The following is an 18,951-nucleotide window of genomic DNA, read 5'->3' as shown; positions in this document are numbered from 1 at the left end:
CGCTGACAACCATAAACCAAACAGCCAAGATTTTAACTCTCCGGCTTTAAATTAATCATTTTGGTCTGGTTTGATCTGGTTTGGTCACAAGTTTGTGTCCTCACAGCGTCTCCCGCCAACTAACTTCACGGGTAAAAGCGAAACAAATATTTTTGCCATACGATACAGTTGATCAAACATGGCCTTTTTTTGTCATGTTTCAAATTTCATTGATGATCACCCCCAACCTCTCCTCCCATGTTTCCAAGAAAGCCCTTTGGTTTTACTCCTACGCACATTGCCCACTCTACTTGATCACAACAGCACCGCCAACACTTATTGGACGTGACTCTGCCTCGTCTTCTCATACGCTGTTACTGTTTATGTGGGCCTGGTCACATTTTCATACCACTTTGGGCTTCAAACAAACACAAGCAGTCCAGGCCTCTTGCCAGGCTGGGGCACAGTCAGACTTTGTACGTGGAGCCACGCCTGACATGTTGAGTTAAGCGTCACCACTTGTACTGTAACCTGTCGCCTTGGGAGACACATCTGAATGTTCCAAGTATGTTTTTAAGTATTTAAAAATGACATTGATGCATACTGATGAATAATTCAAGTTTATTTTGAGTCATTGGTATGTATCTGTGGTGCTTTGATTGTCTTGGTACTCATATCTGATTGCACATAAATGTCAGTATAGTACTGGTCTCCAGCTTCAATTGCCAGTATGTTTAAAAAAATATATATTTGCAATTTTCTGAGAATGATTTGATACCCTGGGAACAATAAATATTCCACAAGTTTTACAATAACACATTAGTGTTCTGAAGAATGCAGCTTTTTATTCCAGCTCGTAAAGAAATTGCAGTTCAACAGTAACTATAAACTGAATAGAATGATAAAATAAAAAAGAAGCTTAGCAAGGATGCACTTTCATTTAAGGGCTAGAAAAGGCTGCAGTGAGAGAAATGTGTAGCCTCTAAAACCGCAATTCAACAAAAGTCAACAAGTCTTGTTCGCCGTGCCCTTGGTAGCTTTAGCTGTAAATGTAAATGCACAGTTTACCACAGTGCCCACTTTTACAGGGCCAGCCCTGTCATTTGACACGAAAATATGGCGGATCTAGGCCACTGTAAAGATGCCAGTCTTCTACAGGCCTCGAGAGCTCTGAGTCATGAAGGAGTCCAGCGAGAGAGGCAAAGCATCAGTATATGTACACTGCTGTTTGCCAAAGTACACTCATTTAACAGCACAAAAAGACTTGCACTGAGAGCCCGCATGTTGATGTTAGGGATGATGTAAAATGGCCAGAATTCATATTTCACATAAAAATTCTCTTTTTAAGATGGCTTCTCTCAATTTTTACGTGCAAGGAAACAAACATTTGCATTTCAAAGTTCTTCAAATAGAAATAAATGAAACTATATTGGAAAACAGGTCACGGGCGAAATTAATATATATATTTTTTTATGGTACGTAAAAGAGCTTCACAATGAATGCCAGGTTATGTGAAAGGCTTGACACATGGTACAGGCCAGAGCTCTTTCGGGGTTCCCTCTTTATTCAGGCTTTACACTCTCGGGCGTAGAACAGCCAAACACCACACGTGTCAGAGGCCAAGATGATGATGAAGAACGACTTCTTTATTTCTGCTCATTATCGTCCGATTAGGCTCCTTCTCACCACAGACCCATCCAAAAATCTATCAACTAACAACCTTCACTTTTGAGTTTGTCACACTCGGGTTAATGTGTGATAGTATCCATAGACATTTCTGCTTGCTTGTTATTCGCTGCTTCTTTTTGTGGCATTTTTTGAGAGATGATAGCAAATGAGGGGAGAAAGTATAGGGGCAGGACATGCAACTATGGCCTTTTTTAAACTAAATTAATGTGTATAAAGCAAAGTAGGATCTGTAGTAATCCCTTATTTATTCTCAATGAGATTCTTTGTCTACAGGTGATGGTTGATATTCTAGTCTTTATCCTGCATGTGTCAGTAGTACTAATCCCGGTTTATTTACTGTTCTATATAGTTATTGTGATGTCCCTGGAGATGCTGGGGCTGACGCACAGTCAAATAGAGGGGCAAGTTCTGACTCTGCAATCGTTTTACTACTGAGACAAAACTCATGTATAACCATCGGCCCGACTCACGTGGTGAAGGGACACAGCTAGCGCAGAAATCATAATAAAAGGAATCTTATTACAGCCATTAAACAAGAGAAGGGAAAACACAGGAGGGCTTTAATGCCTGAACATCTAAAATGCTTACGCAGTGAGAATATATTTGCTCATAAAGCTCTTTGATGGTGGCCCTGTCCGTCCCAGCACACAGCGCCGCTGTCTGTGTAAATAGCTGTGTATTGACCTCCCACCGCACAAGATTGAATGTGTTTCCTTAGGTGTCATTTGGTACCATTTTGGGTTTTTACGGGCCCCACTGGGCCTTAATCCCCGTAACCATGGGGGCTCAGGAAGAGTCATGCCATCGCCGCTCCTCCTGAGGTTGCAGAGAGCTGAGAGGTCGGCTATGAACTCCTCACAGCAGCATTATGGAGCTCTGATTGATGTCAAGTTATATATATATATATTGTCTGCAGGACTGTCCATCTCAAGTTACCTGTTACCATGTTCCTGTCGCTATGTGTGATCTGTGTTTGTGAGTGTGTGGTTGTGAGGAGGAGGAGGGGGGGGGGGGGGGCGTCATTGCCAAAGCCTTTGGTGAATGAGGAGTCCCCACACAATAAAAGAATGGAATTGCTGACTTCCTTAGGTATGTGTGGTTTGAAACTCAACACAGGTTTGGCTCAGTGGAAAACCTGGGGCCCTCTCGTATTTGTTCTGTATATTTATGAAAACCCCGATACTGTGTTGCCCTCTGAAGGGAGGAGGAGGTCATTTTTCAGCCAAGTTAATGTCCTTTGGTGGTGGATGTTGACTGCTGTGCAACAGCAGGTCTTTTGCACAGTTCCTCACTGTTGGTTTGAATCAGTCACATATTATTTACAATGTGTGTCAGAGGTGTCATCAGGATTTTCAAATAAATATTGTGACTATTCTTAATATAAGTTGAGTGATCCTCCTCATTTTGGGATGACTTGTTGGAAGAAAATCATCTGAATCAAGATCGTTCACTGAAAGTAACCTCACTTCATAACCAAACTGCAGTGAATTGTCAGATAATGACTGTACCACAGTTGCATTCTCTCACAAAGCTCGGGCATTGTTATAGTGTACTTTCCCTTGTGCGGCGTGTCCTGTGTTGTAAGATAACATTTGTTTTGAGGAAACGCAGAAGGATTTAGTGCTTTTTGTGAACAGCGTATTTTGTGTCTTTTAAAACGGTGACATGAAACAACACCAGTAATCGAATAAAAATAAAAGCTGACCCTCTGTGCCTCAGCTGTCAAAGCAAATTTATGGGCTTTTGAAAAACCCATTTTCCTAAAAGAGCTCCATTTTGGGGGTGAGTTAACCCCCTAATCATCCTGACTAGCTAATATTCATTGTGGACACTGTGGAGAGGCACCGGCCTCAACTTTAACCAGAAACTTCAAAAGCCAAAGCAATTACTATGCATGCTTTGAACATGTCCTTTTCTCAAAGTAACATTCCATTATTCTTCCTGCGCTAAAAGAACAAAAGTAACAAAGAAGTAGGAAGTGAAATTGGATTCCTCTTTTGGTTCCAAAAACATCTGGTTTGGCCCTTGTTTTAAACAACTAGCATCCCCTCTGAAAATAACAGAAGGTTATGTGCACTGTGAGTAGGTAACAAAATAATCATTTTCAAATGTTGCTCCATTCGAATGTGATCTAATTACCATCACTTAGAGTCAACCTCTCAGTTGGACCACCGACCATCAAGGGCATTTTCCTCCAGACGTTTTCCTAACTATTCATTTATTTCTCCCCCACTGCTGCCTCGAAAACTGTAGAAATATACAGTAATTGCTGCAAATTTGATTACTTGTTTTACAGGAGTTGTATACATTTCAACTCTGGTCAATCGATGGCAGGAGGCGGTGCTGGGCGAGAAGAAGAGAGAGTATCTGTCAGATGGGAGCGATGTGTTTGCTACACGGAGATACTCTCATGTTCTGCGGTTGAGTTTTGGCCACTGTCATTTCCGAGGAATTTCCTGCCATCTGTGTTCAATCGAATTCTCTCACAGATTTGGGATTCCTTGTAAATATTGGGTGCTGGCTGAAGAGGAATGAAGGAGTACTGTGAGGTTTTGTACCGACAGCTCAGACTAAAATTAACTGGCCGCTGGCGCGAGCATGAGCTAGGCTAACAAATCAAGACAGCGTAATGCCTGGCTGCCCTGGAAAGAGATGTTTCTACGCCTGAGATCACTTGCAAATTGAAGAAATCTTTTTCACTCACTTTGTAGCTCCATGCTGAGTAGGCTTTTTTCTGTCTATTTTTAGTTGTGCTAGCAGCATGCGACCATTGGATGTATTACCGTGACATTCAGATATGCTCATGCTGCCCAGAGGATGAATGACTTTGGTCCTCCAGCGTCACAATGACGTTCACACGTTTAGCTTTCAGTGAAATATCTCGACAACTATGCGATGGATTGCCATGAAATTTGGTACAGATGTTCACATTCCCCTCCTGATGAGTTGTACTGTAATTACTTGGTTATCTTTTCCTCTAGCGCCACCATCAGCTAGAAATTGTATTTGCCCAATATTATTACTAAATACCTGCTAAACCAATGCCATTTCCATTAGCCTCTGCTGTACTTTATTTTTAGTGCTAAATAGCAGATGTTAGCATGCTAACAAACACGGCGAACTGAGAAGGTGGATATGGTAAACATTGTACTATAGCTAAACATTACCGTGTCAGCATTGTCGTTGTGAGCATGTCTTAAACCCCAAGACTCGGTCTGTCACTCTGCCCTCAGATTCATTGTTGGTGATAGCGCGATACTCACCATTGTGACCATTAAGGTTGGTTGGCCTTCTGCAGAGAGGTGTAATAAACATTGGTTTATATACAAACCCCTTATTGGTTAGAGACCATCATACATTATGCTGGATTGGAACTTTGGACCCTATCAAACTCATGTTTGGATCTTGGAAAGTCTGCCTTTAACTTTATTGCTCTTGATTCATGTAACAACATTCAACACGCTTTATCAAAGATCGACACTCTTCCGACCTTTGCACAATTCAAAACAATGATCACAAACCACTAATTAATGTGTTGCTGTTTTAGTTATGTTGTGAATAATTTTCTCAGTTTTTATCTTTATATTTTATACTTGTACCTGCTTTTGTCACGTGACGTCACTGTAAATAAAAAAGAAAAAGAAAAAAGAAAGAGACAAACACGTAACGGTCCCATGGCTCACTTTTCCTTACTATTCATACTATTATTTTTTTTGTTAAAGGACAAGTTGCCCCGTTCATGAGTCCCTTTTGTTGTCATCATCTCAAATGTTTGAAAAAAGTCATTTTTGAATAACTCAGCTGTCCTCAACAGTACAGATTTATTGTGCTTGTATAGTAATCGTGACAAATATAGGGCCATGCGGATGACAAATGGATCTGATTTCACTACAGTTTCAGTGGGTCGTCGGCTGTGTTTTGGTACGACTTGACCGGGCACACGGACAACTGAGGCCTATTGTTCGAAAAGGGGAAAACGCAGCTTTTGCAGTAAATCTCCATGTTTATTTTTTTTACTGCAGATTTATATACATTGGTTATTCTCATGGGCGAACACAGAAAAAACACAGACACTCAAAGTAGCATGTGCACACGCAGATTCAGGATCTGAAGCCTTTCAAATAAACAGTGATTTTAAATGTTTTAAAGTACTTTGTGACACTACTCATGTTTAGTTATTGCAGAAAACAACTTGATTCTCTTGAGAAGTGTGCCAGTCTCACCTTGAACACTTTCTCTGAGGGTGTGGTGCCCGAGTGCTCGTCAGTCTTCTCGACTGGCATCGCTCTGCCAGTATTTACTGCCGCCTCCCCAAACAGAGCAGCCTCTTGTTTGGCTTTGAAGCGCCTCCTGGATCCCATGCCGAGGTTTCAGCACTGTTGGCCTGCTCTCCGGAGCCGTGTTGTTCACCAGCCCTATAAAGGTGTCACTAAGCCAGACGTCCCTGTCGAGTCTGCCAGCCAAGTGCATCACATCTTGTCAGTCTGCTGGTCGATCAAGTCCGTCTGTGGGCCTGACTGATGCTTAGTACGCTGTTTGGCCTTCACAATTATGTGGCTTTTCAGTTAAATTATAGGATGTGGTTTGGCGGAGCACTCCTTGTAAAACTTTGTGATTGTCTGTGATTAATCCTGGCAGTGTACAGATTTGTGGGCAAAATCTTGTTATGATAGTGATTGTTAGGATAGAATTGTGGCTACTAGTTGCTTTAAAGTGGTTTGTTGACTATGCACATTTTTGTTGGATTAACAAACGTTTTAAAAAAGTTTGACTCGAGGATAGATGACATGCTTATTTTTGTGATAATCAATCATTGCTGTGGTGCTTTTTTGTAACTGCTCTTCCCAGAGATCAGTGTGCTAACATTGTCTTCGAGCATGATGAGGTCTTCTCCTTGGATTTCCTGGTGATTAAGTCTGGGTTTCTGTATGCTGAGCTCTGTTCTTTCTCTGTTCAGATATCATCATGTGGTTAACGCTGATTATGCTAATGACTCACTTCTGTTGATTCTGATCATCTCTCTGTTATAGCTGTTGGAAACGTAAACGCATCACTTCCTGTGCATCTTAATTATCTTAAGACCAGCTTACATTGAGTTAAGAATAGCAAATGCAAAATAACTGGGACTGCAGTGACTCAGTCTTAATATTAGTTTGGAAAAAGAGAGGAGCATTATGGGTATTTATTTATGTGAAAAGTGGAAATTATTCATCAGCCCAGAATATACACTCAGTTTATTACCTTCACCCAGCAAAAACTAGTGAACAAAGTGGGTAGACTGAATACTAGCCAGACCTCTCAGTATCATGTAATACAATTCAACAGCACCACAATCTGTGGCCTCCAAAATGACCATTAAGTTGAATCAGAAAACTCTCAACAATAATTTGAAATTATAACCTTTACAAAGTTAGGAGGATTTACTGCAGGGCGGTTGTTTTTGGCACTTCTTTTACCGAGGTTATTTTATTAAACTGGCTACTCAGTGTAGGTCTGTTATTTCTCCAGTGTTAACAACTATAATACATTTCAACAGATCTTAACTGAAAAATACACAACATCTGGAACAATATCCTAAATGGAAAAATAACAAAATAAATCAGCCACATTATTGTGTATTAGATGACTGCCTTTATCACGGTGGGGTCAGATGTTTATGAAAACATAAAACGTGAAGAATAGAAAGCTCTGTCACTGAATCATTTTTGCAGTTTGAGGAATTGCATGCAACAAAGCTGATATGTTACTTCTGACTCACTGATCTGAGCTTGAAACGTCATCTACTGATCTTTCTCTTGAGACCATTGGTTTTTAGTCTTCCTCCCATTGATGTGGATGACCTGTTGTTAGATTTACTATCTCAAGGGATAGCCTGGAGGGCACGGCCAGTGACAAGGGGCTACCACCAGGTGGTGACATGCACAAGTGTAAAGTTTTAATTATGTTAATCAGGGAGGACAGCGGAGGAAACGATTGGCTGTGACGGTTAGTCGGATGTTGTGGGAAGAGATCAGGAATGACCACAGGCATTCAGTGCATCTTCCTCTGTAAGACTTAAGTGTGAGTGTAATCCTTTGTGTGTGTGTGTGTGTGTGTGTGTGTGTGTGTGTGTGTGTGTGTGTGTGTGTGTGTGTGTGTGTGTGTGTGTGAGAGAGAGAGAAAGACAGAGAGGAAGAGAGAACTTTGTGTACGTGAGTGTATGTGTGTGTGGGGAGTCACATAAGCCCACAAAATTGTCTCCTGTGTTTGGGTTTTGACTTGGAGCTCTTTAAACCGTGTGGTAGAGTGGTCGGTGTTTGGGACTCGGTGGGCACCAAACATGGCACTGGGGCGGGTTGGGTGAGTTGTTGGGGATGGGAGTGTTGTTGGCCACCAACTATTTGTTTGTGTTCACGTCCTGCGGTTAGCACAGCGCCATTTGAAAAGCCTAGTATTACAAAGACGCCTGCTTCCCACAACATGTGCCCTCTCCTCTAAAAGGCAGGAGAGCTAATCATTTGCCGACCACTGCATTCATCAGTGTGAGTGAAAACTTTGCAGCCACTTAGTACGAACAACCAGACGTCTCCGCAAAGAGGTTTGCTTGGACGACTGGGCTCAGTTGTTGTATGTGCTAATGATTTCTTTCATGTTATTTCTCTTTTGGAGTGGAAGTAAGATATTTTTTGTGCTGTACCCCAAAAAATAACCAAGGCTTTCAACTGGATGCCTCTGGAGCCACATGAATCCATTTTCTTGACTTTTCTTATTCGGCTTTCACTAGTGTAAGTTTATTGTGTGACCAAGCTGACCATGAGAAAACAGGGAGGAATAAAGATAACTGGTTGAGAGCAGCTAAAATCAGCTCGAACAAATTGATTTTATCCTCATGAAAGTTCTCATGTCCTCTGGTGCTGGTAATCCTGCTACAAAAACACTGACATGTCTGTGCTCCGACAGTAATTTAATATAGTTTTTCTTCTTCCCTGGCTACGCACCTGCTTTAAGAGGAGCTTTCCTCGTAGACATTGTTATTTTTCATTTTCTTGTGCCCTCAGGATTTTCAATCATACATCTATTACTAAGCAAACAAATAAGTTCCGGGCCTATGCCGCAGACACAAATATAGACATGAGTTATGAGATTCGGAGAAGCTGGGAAAGGCTTTGGATCCTAATACGCAACATCTGCAGCAGACAAGACGCGCAACCAGAGCGTCCCTCTCCAAAGTCCCGCAGCCGGCTGTCACACACTTGTAGCTGTTGACCTGTCTCATGTTGAAAGAGAGGGGGAGACCGATGGCAAGTGGGGGTTTGTTGGGGCAAACGGGAGTAAAATGATCGTTATTAACTGTTTAGGTGCTGAATGTTATGATTTATGGAGCCAAAGTGGGGCCAGTTGAGGTGTCGCATTGGATTTCCAGAGGCATCTGTCTTGCGGTTTTGGCAGATCGTTGTACCTTGGGTTCAGATGTTTGTATCCCACTCCTGACATCCCCCCCCCCATAACAGCCTCCTGCTTTAAGTACAGTACACCTCTGATCGCTCCCCTTTACTCTTTCGAAACCATCCATCCATCTGCACATCTGCTTTTCATTGAGGCCTGCATGTCTCTGAAGACTTGAACGCATTAAACGCTGGCACAAGCACGGTCTCATTCTGGCACTTAACACAACGCTTAGGTGACTTAAAAGGGAGAGGCGAGAATTATAGAAAATGAAGTGTCACCGAAATAAAAAATCGCCCCAGATTACCACCAATTACACTTAATAATGCTGTCCAGACCATCTGCTGATCAGATGGAGGACTGGTGTTGTCTGTGGAGGAATAATGGTACCAGGGAGTGCGAGAAGTAGGGAGGTTCATTCAGGGAGACAGCGACATATTTAACTATGTGATGATGTGGTTTGATCTTTACTGTATGGACTGGAATGCTTTGTATGGTAATGCAGTCATAACTGCGTTTCTTGGGATAATAGCCATGTTGTTTCAGAGGGGTTAAGTTCTGCCAGATTGGAGACATGTGTCTGCTCTGCTTTATTAGTCATTTATTAGTCACCGAGGTCAGGGGAGAGTTTTTTAGCCAAGGCACAACACTGCTGAACTTGAACATGACTCTGATCATCAGCGCCTGAGGCAGCCTGAATAGGTGTACAGTTACAGCGCACCTTAACTGGCCGTGATCCCCCAATGTGAAATTCATCCAGTATGTGAAGCGTGTTCAACCATCAATGTAATCACCGTCACAGTGACCGTAACCTTCCACTAAAAGAGTGAGTCGAGCCCTAGTCATCAGAATCATTGGGTCTGCATTCGTTCATTGTTCCTGTCTATTGTCTTATTTGTTTAGCCTCCATGGTCACAGTGGCTGCATTAATCAGCAGGAGCCCGGATTAGAAAGCACTTTCCGACCGCGATCGTGATGCATCTGAGTTTTACAGCTTATGTGCGCCGTGTTCCCACAGGATTTTGACAAGAAGAAAGCGTGACAAATGGATGACATCAGAGCAGGCGTATTGCAGGGTGATTGGAACCTTGTTTCCCTCCACACCCTAAGCCAAAAAATAATCATACATGTCCCAAAACAAGTTCTCGAATAACCACGCTTATCCTTTTATAATTACACTCTTGTTTGAAGCATTCATTATTGCGTTCGTGTGCAATGGAGCATTCAAACTGGTATACTGCACCTTTAATTTGACTTCTCCTCTCATATGTTTCACTGAGCTCCTCAGTTTACTGTCATCCTGCACTGATGCTCACTGAAAAGAACGGGCTACTTTAATTATACAGGAGAGGAGGAAGAGCAATAGATACCATGTGATGACATTTATGGAACGGAAGATACCACTTTAGATGTAACAGAGTATTATTAGACACCATGTTATCGACGGGGATTGCTTCTTGCTCACAGTCCAAAATGTGCTTTTTTCTTTTTTTTAGGGTGGTGTTTTGAGAGGCGAATAACAATAGAGTCCTTATTTGTGCCTGCGTCTTTAGTTGTCAATGCTGACTTCAGTGGTTCTTTGTGAGGATGAGCCAGCACATCTGTACATGGTCTCTTCCCTGAACACAACATTTGCCCCCGGTGCTTCTGGCACCATCTTACCTCTTTCTTTCTGCTCCTGATCTCACGCCCTTACAGCCTCACCCATAATTGGGCCTGAATGCTTGCAACTGTGTTTTTATCTGAGTAGTATCGCCACCCTGCTTGTTCTAAGGTGCTCACTAGAGTTGGACACAATAGTAAACTCAATTTTCATGGATAATCTGCAAAGATTACCTGTAAATGCAAGGATTTATTTTAAATTGCTGTGCCTACAGATTGAGCTTGATTTAGAAGTCCCCTGTGAAGTTTTCGTGTAAGCGAAGAAATATTTATATTCAGTGTTTCCTTACAAGTGTATCCTTGAGGGCAAACAAACATGGTGAATGCATTTTTATCATAAAACATTTATGAGATTGCTTATTGGACTTTTTTTAAACCTGTATAATGTACATCCATGTTAACTTGATATTGGTCTTCTGGTGTCCTGCCTTTATGGGCGCATTGCTATGCTGCTTTGCATGCTACTGCCACCAATTGTTGGTCTGTGAAATAGCGTGAAACCAGGTACCGTGTCACCAGTGAGCTTGTGCAAGTGCATGATACAAAGACTCATAAAGACATTGTTCCATAGAGTTACTAGTGGTCAAAAAACTCACTAAGGATTTTGGAACAGCTCAAGTTTTCCCTAGAAATGAACAAGGAAAAATTTCAAATCCAGAGCCAAAGGAATGTAAAGTATGATGAGCACACATCTGCTTACCAGACCACCCATAAACTCTGCACAATCACAAAAAGAATGCGCATCCCTCTCACATTCTCAAACTCATTCACTTATTAATTCACACAAACACGCACATCGTACACTCTCTCTCCTCCAGTCACTGCTGCTGGATCGCTAACATTTCACCTCTAAGCCCGATGCTCTTTCTGGCTTCCACCTCCCGATCAAACTAGCCTCTAACACACAATGAAATGTTCAGCGCTAAATTACCATGGCACATTCAATATAAACTGAATTTACTGTTGGGTCCCATCCAAGCCACCATATGTCGAGGAGCCCGTTTCCCAAACCAGAGCATGACTGATGCTGTTAATCTAGCAAAGCTCTAAATCACTGGAGCGCTAACTTTCTGCAGCAAGACCTTTAGCACTCATGTAACACTCCGACTTTAACGTCCTGGAGACACTAAGAAGGTGTCTCTAGGATGGAGTAACGCGAGTCCACTTGAGCTTTCACAGCCGTCATCATAAACGTTGGATACAGGAGCACAGGCAAGGGTACCTGCTTGTAATAGAACGAATAACTTCAAAGTCTCTGTTTCAGTGACACTCAGTGTCTCTCTCCAGTCCAGTCAATGGTTCTGCCACAAATTAGAGCAGCAAACAACTATTTGCAATGTAAAGATATAGTGGAGTAATGGCATCCTGAGCAGAGAATGAAGTCCTGTTCCCCCCTCGGGTAAACACTGTTAGCTCTGTCAGCACTGTTGTAGTTGTTTGCGATGTCCATGCTGTTAGCACCGTTAGCTCCTAGCAGCCGGCTCAGACGTCTCCATGTTGAGAGCTGCGTGGAGACAATAGATATGCTCTGCATTCCGTATTGAACACATTTCACACAACTCCAAACAAATACTAATGTTGCTATGTATCTGCTGGATGTTTAAATAGGTGTTTGAGCAACATCTTTTTTTTAAAAATTTTTATATGTCAGTGTTAACAGCTTCTATATCCACTGCCTCCAAGTGGCCAAAAATATCTGTTATTACAGGTTTACGTAAAGTCTTGCCTGATGTAGATGCAGTTTAACCAAACAATATGGTGGTCTATTAATCCAACATTCCCAAACATATGTACTTATGTTCTCTTAGAGAACATGTACTTCAGTATTAGATCATACCTGGCAGGGTTGGGACTTTTTTGAAAATGTTTGATACTAGTGCAGATACAATGCCGGACTTTTATCAATACCATATTTCAGAAATATAAATATAATTTTGACAAAACCCTTGCAATGTGATTTAATTTATATTTAGAGGGCAAGATCCGATTTCGATGTTCGGACTATTAAATAAAGCTCCTTAAAGAAGTGTAAGGTTCCAAATTATGTCGGCTAAACACAAACGGACGTACAAAACTCTTGCTTGCATCAAATAGTTTAAAAGTGACCATAAAATAAAAGTAAACAAGGTTGTGAATGTAACAGGATATTTGCCCGCTTTCCGTTTGTGAATTGAGACAAATTTCAGAAGTTGATACCAAAATGATATTGAGGTTCAATAGCCAGTCCTAATATTAGGTGTAGTGTTTTGTAAAATACATGCAAAAACGAAGCTCAGAGCAACCTCAGTTCAATGAGTTCTGGCAGTGAAGTGATATTTCCCTGAAAAAAATCATGCTGGAAAACAATGGTTGTACTATTTGTATGTTTTAGTGAATCATCTGCAGACAGGTAATCAGTGTTATGGGATCATCCCTGTCTTTTCTTCATGTCTGACTCATTTACATGGTGGACTTTTCCTGGCAAGCATCCACTCTGTGTTGTGAAACAGCGAGCATTGTCTCATAATTCGGGTTACATTTAGCGGGCTTCCTGGTTTGGGACTAAGTGGTGACTAAGATATGTGTGTGAGAGACAGCATGTGCATTCAGTCAAGGCCTCGTTGACCGACTGCCAGGACATCCAGTGCTTTATGATGACAATGGTTTTATTTGTTTGTTTTTGTTGTTTTTGCGTGCATGTGTATGGACAATAAATGCCTAATTAAGAGATCGCTGATGATGTTAGTCATCGCCATCCTGACTCATGTCACTTCTGGCCATCCTGATTGAATTACTCCTGACTTGAGGCAGGCACTTGGCTTCACGTCAGCGGGCCTTGAAACGTTCATACTGAAACACAGTTGTAAGCGCTCGGCCAACAAGCAAGGAAAAAAAAGTCAAACAAAAAAGATGGAACAATCCAAAATGTGATAAACACAGCGATTTGTATTGCTTAAAAACAGACCAGAGCTGAAAGACATCTTGCCTTCTGTTAACGGCTTTGAGTGAAACCAGCGTTGTTCCAACGGTCCCACGGCGATACTCGACTGTTTGCGTTGCTCGCTTTGCCTTTTCTCTACTTCTTTGTGTTTCAGCCATGACCCGCGACAAGACAAATGCAGAGGAGACTAAGGATACATCCACTGTAGGAGGGATGTGTGAAAAGATGTTTCTTACACTGGGGATAACATGGCTCACAAAGTTCCCTTGTTTTCTCTTTGTCTTTTGTTCGTCCTTCTAACCTTTTTCCCATATTCCAAAACAGCCCCCCCCTTCTCTCTTCTACTGTTTACTCTCCTTCGCCATTTGTTCCTCATGTTGTAATATCTTTCTCCTTTGTTAGTCTTTAGTTTTCCAACTGTTACAGATTTTTGTTGAATATTTCTCTGACTCTTTTCAGATTTAGTTCATGTTTTACCTTATCCGTTCCCACCAGTACCTTTTTTATGTTTTCTCCCACATACAGGGTGTATAGGTGACTTTATTAATAATAGTTCATGGTGTGTGATAACATTGTCAAAAACATCATTAGGAGAAAATTGAATTTGAGAAATTGAGTTAGGAAAGTTGGAACAGGGGCCGCGTGGTCGCCTACACATGAGAGTGTGGGGATATCAGCTTACCCTTCACAAATATTTCCTCATACATCAAGGCCCTCCCCTCGTTCACTTTCATCTCTCTCTTTCCTATTTCTATTATGTTTTGGGTCCCATTCATAAAGCCTTTATGTCTTCTCAAATAGTCAGGCTGGAATGATAAAAAGAAAAATCACTATAGTTGATCCAAAAAAGTAAATGCAGATATAAAAAGCTGTTTTAATTTAGAAACATTTTTTTTCAATGAATTTTCCTCATCAAACAGGTCATGTGTATTTATGGTAATTTGTTATAAATTATTCCTCCACCATAGTTCCTTTTTTTATTGCAGAAAAAAACCTAAGAAGCCTTTTGAATGAAACATCATCAATAATCTAAAGCAAGTCCATTTGCCCTTCACAAAGCACGTCTAGATTAGATCACCGAGTACTTTCATCACTCTTTTAATATAATTATTTTTTACTGATAATTTACCAATTTACCAAATGACAAATTAATTAAATCAATCAGTGAGGTCACCATTTTTACAAAATGATTGATTTAATAGCATTAGAACAACTGTTGGTAAATACAAAGGACAGCATATGATTTAATATGTATACATTGGTTACACTTTTGCTGGCTGGATCTTCCAGGCACATTCATTTGAGTTTGTTTATTTTTGCAAAAAGGACGCATCGCCTTTTGGAATACAATTCTTCAATTACTCCAGTAATAATATTTGGCAGGAAATCTCTCAGACGTTATTCTTACTGTCATCAGTTAGCCATAGAGCTCTCCATATATCACTAGATACTACAGTCGTGGCAGCCAACAATTGTTCCTCAAGAGAATATGCATAATCTAATAGGATTTCAACATGTCACTGATGGCATGGATCCCATATGAAGTGATTATTCTTCCAGGGCAGTCAGTAGATCCCTGGGTTCACTCTGCGTAGCCCATTTTTAATTTGAGAGTGACATTGGGTCACTGCTCAGCTTCACAAATTGAGGATTTAGCTAGTTATGTGATATTTCTTCTGCTCTTCTTTCAGCGAATACTCCCTACTGCTCAGAGAAGGATTTGGACACCGAGCTGGGTGACGCCGAGGGCGCCCTGATGCGATGTGGGCAGAGCTTACCACTGCTGGTGGGGGGTCATTTAGGGGGGCTTTACACCCAGAGCCTCCACAGCAACAGACCTACACCCGACCTCATTCTGCAGGACGGCCCTCACCAAGACACCAGGTAAACTGTCACTATCATTGCCGTTTTATCGTAACTTTGTTCCTGTTCTAGTTTTGAATGTTTCCTGTTGGGTGTAGTATTACTGAAAATATACAGGTACAATGTGTTTTTCATTATCTTTGCTATTGTGAACCAGATGTACACATATGTAGCTGGAAAGCTTTACCCACTCTCATAAAACACAACGATGGGGTCCAAAATACAACATTTATGTTACACTAATGCGATTCTCCTGTTTGACTACCGTTCGGTCCAGTCAGAAAGAATTTTAAGTAAAGTTCTCTGTTGTGGGGTTTGTCCCTTCTTTCCCCTCCTCATCCGATCAAAGTGCTCCTGGACAGCCATTCACTTCTTTCATATGGTCTCTCAATATTTTCACGATAGCCAAACAGGAAATGGTGCTCCTGAATAGAAAGAGAGAGAGGGGGGGGGGGGGGGGGGGGTGAAGTCTTTATTAACAACAACGATGACAAAGTCTGCCAGTGGCTTTCTCCAGTCCTAGCTAGCGTTAGCTCTGTTTTTTCCCCTCATCGCGCTCAGGGGAAGGGACAAAGAAGATACCTTCATGAGACAGCCCGGAGAAAAGAGAGCTCTTCTCACATCACTCAGGGGCTTTGGACAAAATCCATAATGAGCCAAATGACAGGAATGATTATGTAGGAGATCACAGCGACGCATGGAGAAATCTGACCTGGGTTCCCCATTCAGTGAGGCAAAGATTCCCACCATAATACACAGTATTGTAAACGGTGACCCTTCATAGGCCGCAATTATGCCACCAAAACAGGTGACTCCCTATTTATCCCCAATATTGGGTTGGGTTTAACCCCTTTGTGTCAACAAAGCCTGTCAGATGGACACACTAGCCAGTGGCCTCTCGGTCTCAGTAGCCATCCATCCCTCCCCCTCTCTCTATTCTTAGTCATAAATGCCCATTCATATCCTCTCACTACCAGGAGATCCTGTTTCATTTTTTCATGAAAACACTCTGGATCATCAGCAGCAGTGGATACTACAAAGTGTCCAACATCCCCTTAAGTCACTGAATCCTACTCAATGTTAATATGTGTTTCCCTAAGGTCCCTTATGATGTAGGAAAGACTTGGTTGAATTATTTTCAATCAGTGGGACTCATTTAGGATGATAGGAGTTTTATGTAAACTGAGAGAATGATTGGAGGAGGAGGGGTTAGCAAGAGGCTAAACTCTGACTGTGCTGCCGGTGGGAAGGATGAACAAGCCGGTATCTGTCATCGGCCTGTGAGCTAATGGCGCTCATATTCCTCTTTGTGTGTTTTTCTCCTTACAGATCCTCCTCTGCCTTCCAGAGGACCCTGCCGGGGGCCTCACCCGGCCTGGGCTGCGGTGGTGCCAACGGGACTCGCTCCTCACTCCCTTACCCAATCAAAGAGGAGAACTCAATGGGCTACAAGATCTCCAACTCAGCGTCCGGGGTCCACAGCACTTCTCCGGCCGGGTTTCAGAACTGCAGGGCAGGCCAGGTTTTGGGGATGCCAAGGGACGATATAGTTGGAGTTAGCAACAGCGGTGGTGGCGTATGCACTGTGAGCGGTGTAGGTAGCGCTGTGTCAGGGAACGCAGTTCAACCGTTTAATAATGAAGATGGCTCCTCCCCGCTGGCTTTGTCCCCAACTGGCTCCCGTCATTCAGCGCGGCTGCTCAGTGCTAGCAGTCTGAGGAGACGCTGCCTGTCCCTGGCCTCACCGTCCACCTCCGCTGCCGGCAGCGTTGCTGCCACAGGTTCCCCATTGGCTACTGGCACTTCCTCCGAGGAGATCAATATCACCGCCATCTTCTGCTCCTCCTCCCAGATGTCGATGGTTGCCTGCGTCAACGGTTTCCGCACTAACCTCTCGCCCAACCACGCCAGCAGTGCCGGCTTCTCCTCCTCTTCCTCCTCCTCTTCTACATCCCCGCTCTCTAACTCCTGCTCACGGGAAGCCCCTCAGAGGCCCCCACCTCACGGCAGCCCGCAGCAGGCCACGCTACAGGAGAGCTGTCAGCTATCCTCACCTGCCACCTGCCTGCTGTCCCTTTCCTCCTCCTCATCGTCCTCCTCTTCAGTGTCATCAGTGGAGCCCGAGCAGGGCCAGGGGCTTTGTGAGGAGCGGGGCTCCATGCTGCCGGGGCGTGGGGCGGGAGGAAGTGCCGGGGGAGGTGTGGGAGGAGGAGGAGGAGGCTCGGACGGGTTGGGGCTACTGATGAGTGGGGCCCTGATGTCTGGCATGCTGCATTCGGGGCCAGAAGTTGGGGCTCTCCTTGACGGGGGCCAAAGATCAGGGGCTGCCCTCAAACAGGAGCCGCTGGATGATTTTTCTCCTAGCGAAGACGAACTCTTTCAGCACCACTATCATCATCACCATCACTTGAGTGGTCGCAACGGACACCTTCGTCAGCCTCACCACCCCTCTCGCCCTACTATGCCTCCACCCTACCACCTTCACCAGTACGTGGGGCCCAGTCCTGGGGGCCTGCTGCACCACCAGAGCCAGCAAACGGCACCAACCTCTTCCCTGGGACTCAAACCGACCTCTGGAGGCCCTCCTGGGTCTCACACGGCCCCAGAGCGGGAAGAAGTCGGAGGAGGAGCAGCGGTTGATAAGCAGGTGTGTCGCTGGATTGACTGCAGTGCTGCGTACGAGCAGCAGGAGGAGCTTGTGAGGCACATTGAGAAAGTCCACATCGACCAGCGCAAAGGTGAGGACTTCACCTGTTTCTGGGCCGGCTGCATTCGTCGCTACAAGCCCTTCAACGCCCGCTACAAACTGCTCATTCACATGAGAGTCCACTCCGGAGAGAAACCTAACAAGTGTATGGTGAGTCATCATAATCCTGTCAAATTATCCAGCAAACACATGCCACACCCCAAAGATCAGACACCTGTGGTCACTCATATTCACAACATAGCCAGTATTGTTGTAAATCCCCTCATAGTCATCGTCATCAAGTATTTGGTTGTATTTATTGGTTCAATATGAATCTAGTTTGTCCCATAATTGCAACCATCTGTTAAAAAATTGAATTCGACACGAGCACATATTATATTATATATTTCACAGAGTAATGCAGTCCCTCAAGAGGATTTTTCCTCAACGAAATACACGTCAATTGTGTCCAAAAACATGACTGGACTTGCTTCACTGCTGATTACTTTTCAACAGAAACCTGTATTTTGTTTTGGTTGAGAAACAGTTATGATTGTAATTCCTGTATTTTAAGTGGAACAGGTAAAAAAATGATTCTTTTTCTCCTCTGGAGATATGAGCTGCTGTAAGAGGAGCACTACCTCGTCAGTATAAATAGATTTGTGGTTGTATTCTTTACAGGTAAGGCTCCAATTCCACAAGTCAACACACTAATCAATGTCAAGCT

The 18,951-nt window shown here is 43.1% G+C and overlaps 1 protein-coding gene across 1 annotated transcript in view; it reads left to right on the top strand.

Annotated features, from left to right (window-relative positions):
* Positions 1-18,951, top strand: part of glis1b (GLIS family zinc finger 1b) — a 65,820-nt gene that overhangs the window by 11,633 nt on the left and 35,236 nt on the right. Inside the window, exons 3-4 of the mRNA XM_076087737.1 lie at positions 15,367-15,559; positions 16,868-18,395. Coding sequence (XP_075943852.1) covers positions 15,367-15,559; positions 16,868-18,395 — 1,721 coding nt within the window. The remainder of the gene's footprint in view (positions 1-15,366; positions 15,560-16,867; positions 18,396-18,951) is intronic.

This window comes from Anarhichas minor, unplaced genomic scaffold (assembly GCF_050575085.1).
Source record: "Anarhichas minor isolate MPS153535 unplaced genomic scaffold, ASM5057508v1 ptg000010l, whole genome shotgun sequence".
In the NCBI taxonomy this organism is placed as follows: Eukaryota; Metazoa; Chordata; class Actinopteri; order Perciformes; family Anarhichadidae; genus Anarhichas; species Anarhichas minor.
This window is presented reverse-complemented; position numbering and strand designations above follow the sequence as displayed.